A 7,550-nucleotide genomic window follows, 5' to 3' on the forward strand; every position below is an offset into this window, starting at 1 on the left:
ACTAACGTCTTTTGTCAATATTGCGTTAAGATTGATTAGTTATTTAATCATGTGATTTTTGAATAGATAAACACCATAATTTCAGGTTTTGAAAAGACATCTTCTAGAGAAAACAAGTATAAGCTGAAAGCTCCGTTTTTTTTTTTTTTTGGTATGTAAAGAAATTAAAAACAATATTGAGGGAAAACGAACATGATGATGATGAGCGTGACAGCAATATATCATCATTATTATATTATTTTTATCATTTATTTATTTTTAAAAATAAAACCAAAGTTTTTCATTTCCCGCACCAACCCCACTTTTATTTATTTGTTTCTTCCATCCAATACAAAGACCAGGTGCCAAACGACTGCGTTTTTATTTGACCACGTCTACCCCCTAATATTATTCGATTTTTCAAAATCGCCCCATTAGTTTTGTTTCTTAATTTGTTAGCTAAATTATAAACAAAATAAAACATGACATTTCATGCGATTAGTTTTAAGTTCCATTTTTACCATAAATATAATAATGCAAATTCGCGATTTCTATTTAATATCTAAAGATAAGGCGTAACATTTTGATTCTTCAAACTGATGTTTTTTTTTTTTTAAATAAAATTTTGATGTTATGTTTGATTTTGTATTTTGACAAAAGTTTAATTGCTAATATATTTGTTCAAATAACAAAAAAGGGAAACTAATATAAAATAGAAACTATGAGGTGTATAATCAAACATAATATTTGTTATTTTAAAAAACACAAGTCACTTAAAGTTGAACAATTGGTTTTTTGGGGGCTGAATTTGACGAAATCAAATCAAGAGTACCGGGAAAGAAATTAAGAAAAGTATTTGGAAAAAAAAAAGGAAAAAAAAAAGGATAGAGAAGAAGAAGAACACAGAGATCATCTTCTCCCACTCTATAAATACGCTTTCTCCATTTTCGGATCGTTGAACAATCAATCAAATCTCTCTAAAACGTATTTAGTATCTTCTTCATAGATTCTCGAGAAGAACGAACGAACGTACTACTACTACTTCGATGGCGACTAAAGTGTATATTGTGTATGTTTCAAGTTTCCTTTTTTCTTTTTAATTTGCGATTTTTTAGGAGCTAATTGATGATGGGGTTACGCTGTTAAGTCATGCGTTCCCTTTCCGATTCACTTCACTGACTTTGATTTTATCTTATAATCAGTGTTGCTCGAAGGATTTTTTTTTCAATTGTTTGTTGATTTATGTGAATTTTTCTTACTTTTGTGATGGTTTGATTTATGATTTTGGCTGCTTGAAACTCTACTTTTGTGATAAACTAATTTACTTTATATGTTGTTTCATTGGTATTTTGATTCAATTTTGGATCTTTAGTTTTGAATTTTAATGGATTCGTAAGTGGCTTTGGTGGGGTTTGATCTCAAGGTTTTGACTTTTGAAGTCATTTGACAATTGCAGGTACTATTCTATGTATGGTCATGTGGAGAAATTGGCTGAAGAGATAAGGAAAGGAGCTGCTTCTGTTGAAGGTGTTGAAGCCAAGCTATGGCAGGTGAGAAGGGGTTTTAACTAACTACTTTGTTTCTGTTGATGAAAGTACTCTTGATTTCCTGATTCTTGCTGCAACTCTTTTACAATAACATGTGTTGTTGCATATTCTCAAATCATGAATTATCATTAGGCTGCTTAGTTATATAAATCTATGTGAATCATTGGACTTGATGAATTGTTGTTGGCCACAGGTACCAGAGACACTTCCAGAAGAAGCACTTTCTAAGATGAGCGCACCACCAAAGAGTGAATCCCCAATCATCACTCCCAACGAGCTAACTGAAGCTGATGGCTTTGTCTTTGGCTTCCCAACAAGATTTGGTATGATGGCTGCTCAGTTCAAAGCCTTTTTGGATGCAACTGGTGGACTCTGGAGGACTCAGTCACTCGCTGGTAAACCAGCTGGTATCTTCTACAGCACTGGCTCTCAAGGTGGTGGCCAGGAAACCACCGCGTAAGTTCTCATCAAGAACAAACAACACTTGGCATCATTTCTTACAATCTCTATATATATACTTATCTAAAACGTTTTCTGTAATCTATAGATTGACGGCCATAACTCAGCTTGTCCACCACGGTATGTTATTTGTCCCAATTGGTTACACATTTGGGGCAGGAATGTTCGAGATGGAGAATGTGAAAGGTGGAAGCCCATATGGAGCTGGAACATTTGCAGGAGATGGTTCGAGGCAGCCAACAGAGTTGGAGCTCCAACAAGCATTTCACCAAGGCAAGTACATTGCCACTATCACCAAGAAGCTCAAGGGATCTACTGCTTAAAAGCTCAGGACGATTATGGTATCAATAAGAAAAAAAGAAAAAAAAAACAGTTTGGTTCTGGTTTTTATAAATCATATAATTCTTTATCTTTGAATTTGGGGACGTTTGTGATTTTTCGGGTTTAATTATTATCTTAAAATACATGATATTATTTCACAGCAATAATTCTTGTCTTTGTTTCTACGTATAGATATATGTATGATTTGTACTTGTGTTACACTCTAAACAAAAGATGCGTCGTCATTGTTCTTATTGTTAAACTTTTGTTAAAAAAGCAACTTATCATTAAAAAAAACAACAAAGAAAGATGCAAAGTGAGAGAGCAATATTTATTGTATCCCAGTAAAGTCCCATTACTAGCAAATGTAGCCCAAATAAAAACCAATGTTGGATCGTAATGTAGAAAAAAACTAGTGTTGACATTACTTGCAATTAATATTGGGTCTGCTACTAAAACTCTACCGCGAAAATGAAGACTTGAAATAGTTTCAAGTACTAAAAGTTTCATTAGTCACTCAGAACATTGACAAAGAGATTCCCATAAGTCAAGTGGCTATGACGACTGACTCGGTAGCTAAACACCAGGAGTTCGATGCAATTCCCTCTTGCCCTTGTGGGAGTCATAAGGCCAGTGAGCCATGCGCCCATGCCGTGAAAAAAATAAAATAATAGTCACTCATAACAATGCTTACTAACTCTTATTTACGTTAATAGTTATTGGTTATAAAAAAATGTGATGCTTGAAGTTTACAATCAGCGCTTTAAACTTGTTTTATATCGGCCAGGCCCTTATTTTATACTGTTAATAATGTGATCAAAGCACGTATTACAAAATAGAAAGAAAATAGCTCGCTCTTAATAAATTTTTATAATTCCTTTGCTTTTCCAAACTCAATGACTTTTTGTATCACAAAAAAGAAAAGAAAATTATTTTCTTAATCTACACACCGACAAACATTATACTCAAATGTACAGACAGTATACCTAACAATGTTCAGCAATTCTTTACTTCTTTCATTCATTATCAACCGGAGTACCCTACAGGAACATTTTGAATTAGTTTAATCTTAATTGTAAGGTTTCGTTTAAGCTTGAGCATCATGGATTCGAATATGCTCCAAAACGAGGATTACTGAAGGATTCTTAAACGATAGTGTAGATATAGATTAGTGAAATTAATTCCTCTACACACACCAACAAAATTAATAGAAAAGAAAAAATTGTATTTATTAAAATGGTCAGTAGACTTGTGACTAGTATCCTATCCGTAAGAATAGTATTTTTCACAAACTTATCCCAAAAATACCTTTACATATGAGCTATATAAATAAATTTTAGCTAGACAAAGACAGCATTATTATCATCTAAATATATTATAAGACTATAATCAATTAGTTTTATTGTGATATATAGAAGAAAAAGGATCATAATTAGTTCATGGGATGGAATAATCGATATATATTTTCTTTTTATACTAATCGATATTTTCATGGATATGCTCTACCTATTTACTATGGTTATCGGTTGATATAGTGATATTGGATCTGAAAGACTAGTAATTAACTACTAGCTATAGTCTTCAGACCAATATTTTAAATGTGAGGGATCACTATGGTTTCTTCGCTTAGAATTTAGATTTATTTATATTACATTTTCTTATAAAAACATTGCACAAAGTGACAGAAACCTAAGCGATATGTATGTTCCCTTAAATAATCAAGCTATACTGTGTAAAGAATCGATCCAACCATCCGTGGTTACCCGGCTCAATAAAATTGAGGTCCCTGAGCTGAAAAATAGAAAAAGACCCATTTTCCTTATGTTTTTCTGAAGTAAAAATTTTTGGACCCTTTTTTGTGAAGAAAAAAAACAAAAATTTGAATCGATCCTGTGCTCTAGCACCTCTGGCACATGCCTAAAGCCGGGGCTAAGTAACATATTTCGTAAGTATGAACAGAGATATAGCCGTAAATAAAATAAGAAAGAGAGTTAATATAATAACAAAGTTCACATCCCAATTTCAATAGTTTGCTGCATGAACGAGTGGCCACACAATGTTATGTATAAGTTGATTACTTGATTCATGTGCATGACCCGAAAAAGAAGTATAATGTCGTTCGATGAATCATGGATGGAAGTATCTACGAAGATATAATTTCCAGTGACAATGCCATTTCTTATTCTTTTTTTTTTTAGTTTTTGTTTTCTTCCAGTATTGCTTATTAATTTCTGTTCTAATTTTTATGGGTCCTTGTAGTTCTAGTTTTCGGTAAGATGAAGATATAGGTCTCACGAAAATTATAGAACATGAATTGTTTAACTAAGTTTTCTTAAATCGAAAAAGACTGACAAAATCATCATGAAATCTTCCTTTACTAGTGATTTCAGCATTAGTAGACAACTTGTACCGTTGTACGTACCATAGTGAAATCGAAATTACGCCACCATCGACACTTCATGGTAACAATATCTTATTTTTACTCTGGTATAAACGATGGTAACTATATCTTGTTTTAATTCTGGTCAAACGATGGCAAACTATCTAATTCAATTTACACTTGTATAATTTGTTACTTCTCTTTACAGCTTTCGGCCATTTAAAAAAAAAATGTTTACATTATGTCAGTATAGTAGAAAAGGAAATTAGGAAAAGAAAATAATGTTATAGGCAGCGGGTTAACCAATTTGGTTAGGAAAATGAATGAAAATTACGTGAAAAGAAGATGTACATTATGATGATAACATTGGGAATAAAGGTCAGGAGACATACAAACATTGCATTAGTGTAATGTTTGTGGTTTGTGTGTCACTGTATGTCAGTATGTGCATGTATGTGTATTTATATCAGTATACAATACGTATAGTACATCTATATTTTATCAAAAAAGTATACTATAAATACACCTTCCACTGTCAACAGCCCATGATGAGTATGTTTGTAGTTATACTATTCGGATCAATAATAGTTTTATACTTATCATGCTATTGTTCTGATGTGGCATAACTAACACTTAAATTCTTTATTATTCGAATAAGCATATACAATTTTAAGTTAGCGGAGAAATTCAGCATAAAATATGAAACAAAATTAAGTAATAAAATGAAAATATTTAATAAAATGAAAATATTTTTTAAAAATTATTTGTCATAAAAAAAAAAGAAAATCGAGGCACTGTTGTGTTATCTATTTAAAAGAAACTAAATTTAAAATATTAATTTAAAACAGGGAGACAGGAAAATTCGAAATCCAGAACACATCATAATACACTGTCGTTTTTACTGCTACAGTAACACTGGGCCAAGAATATAATGAGCCTACAATGTAAGCCCAGATAGGGAACAAAGATTTAATTGCGCTGCACGTGCGGTGTACCTTAAGTGGTCTCCGTCAAAAGGTCAACAAACAAATTTTAAGCCACACGTGTAAGTATGTCTTTGAGTGATTGTCTGAAAGGCCACGTGACAAATCCAGCAAATAACCGACACTCGGTTTTGTGCCATACCAAAATCATTGAAAGTTTATGTCATTCTCTTTGTAGTCCATGATAATGATTGTGAAGAACAAAATTGGTTTCAATATTAGGTAGAGTATAATTGTATAAAAAATGTTGGTGAATGGTGATACCAAAAATCATAACAATCATGTAAGATAGATGTATTTAATCTCTGTTTTGGCCTCTTAAAAATATAAATAAGGATAAAAATAACATCGGAATCTAAAATCTATTCTTATGGGGAAGAACTTTGTACTACATTCAGTAATAGTCAATTGTTTATGAAGATCTTGGTTATCTTAAAATTCTCACAATCTCACCATAGTTTCCAGCTGCTAATTATGAATATACTTACTTAGAAAAATAATATAAGAATTGGTTGTATGTATTAATTTGTCACTTTCTACAATTAAGTAATTTGATACTAAAACATCTTTCTCTGAAATACAACCGTAACACGTAAATAAAATATTAAAATCTGAAAACGAGAAGAAAGAATATGTACATTATGCAACGTCGTTGTCTGTCTTTATTTCGTTCGATTGCAAAAAGCATTTTTGCCATTTTTTGAGTTGTGAATTGTTTTCTTTACTTTAAGTTGAGTAATGTAAGCATTTTCAGGCCAGTACATTTTCAGGCCAGTATTGTGGTCTCTGATGGTCAGTTTGATCTCACAACTTGGCTAAATTTTCGTTATTTGCTACTTCCAAGATGATCTATTATAATTTATATAGTATCCTTATATATGTAAACTGTTAGAATGCAATATTATCCTTATATGCGACCTTCTGACGTTAATCATCAAAAATACTTGCTCGAGTTAGATAGTACTAGTAGTATGAACTATGAAGATGCTGAACATTATTTTAACACATTAAAACATAAAAATGTCTCATCTACATGCTCTCTATTATCTAATCAACTAATAATATTCCTTGAAGCCTAAAAATAATCTCTTTTTCGATCCTTGAACCTTTTTGATGATTCTTGTTCATTTCTCGATGGTCTATAGAAAAACTATAGTAGTGTAATTTACTAAAAACGCATAACAATCAGAGAGAATTATGGCTTTATGATGATTTTGCCTTTTGAAGCAAATACCAAAACAAGTAAAGTTCTCATTGTATGCGTAATGTAATGTATTATGTTATAATAATGATAATATTTTACTCCTTTTTACTTTTAACCCTGGCTAATTGCAAGAACAGTAAAACTTGATTAAAACTCCTAAAAGTCTGGAGAACTTGAAGAGTCAACAAGAGATAACATACACCGGCTATGTACATATGACTAGGAGCTAAACATATTTTAGAAAGAAAACAGTAGAGCAGAATTATTAAAATTAGACACACAAGACAGGATAATTAATCACTTTTCATCGATATTCATTTGATCACAAAAACAGTTCAAATGGGACAAGAACTCATAGAGACTCTTCTTCCTCAAAGATTCTTCTTTAGTTACTCCCCCATTGCTTGTGACCAGGGACCCATTTAGGACACTTGGGGCTGAAATAACTATCAACAACCCTAGAGTTCAACAGCTCAATGATCGGAGCAAACTTCACACACCTTGGTGTCTTGTACTGATTGATCGATGCCCCTAAGCTTATTGCGTAATCCATGAGCTTATCGAAAGTCCCTGACTCGACAATCTTGATCTCCAGTGGTCCAATGGACTTATCACTGACCCTTCCTTGTCTATACACACTGTTAAGTGATTCCTCTATGGTTAAGCAGCAATCCTCG

The 7,550-nt window shown here is 32.2% G+C and overlaps 2 protein-coding genes across 2 annotated transcripts in view; one reads left to right on the forward strand and one right to left on the reverse strand.

The window, feature by feature from the left end:
• On the forward strand, positions 890-2,560 carry LOC104730719 (NAD(P)H dehydrogenase (quinone) FQR1). Its single transcript, XM_010449922.2, has 4 exons — positions 890-1,048; positions 1,436-1,529; positions 1,720-1,982; positions 2,074-2,560. Exons 1-4 carry the CDS (start codon positions 1,026-1,028, stop codon positions 2,306-2,308), a joined length of 615 nt encoding a protein of 204 aa, XP_010448224.1. The 5' UTR covers positions 890-1,025; the 3' UTR covers positions 2,309-2,560.
• Positions 6,999-7,550, reverse strand: part of LOC104730728 (indole-3-acetic acid-amido synthetase GH3.6) — a 5,813-nt gene continuing 5,261 nt past the window's right edge. Inside the window, exon 5 of the mRNA XM_019236340.1 lies at positions 6,999-7,546. Within this exon, the coding sequence (XP_019091885.1) occupies positions 7,259-7,546 (288 nt within the window). The 3' untranslated portion in view covers positions 6,999-7,258. The remainder of the gene's footprint in view (positions 7,547-7,550) is intronic.

Source organism: Camelina sativa, chromosome 2, assembly GCF_000633955.1.
Source record: "Camelina sativa cultivar DH55 chromosome 2, Cs, whole genome shotgun sequence".
Classification (NCBI taxonomy): domain Eukaryota; kingdom Viridiplantae; phylum Streptophyta; class Magnoliopsida; order Brassicales; family Brassicaceae; genus Camelina; species Camelina sativa.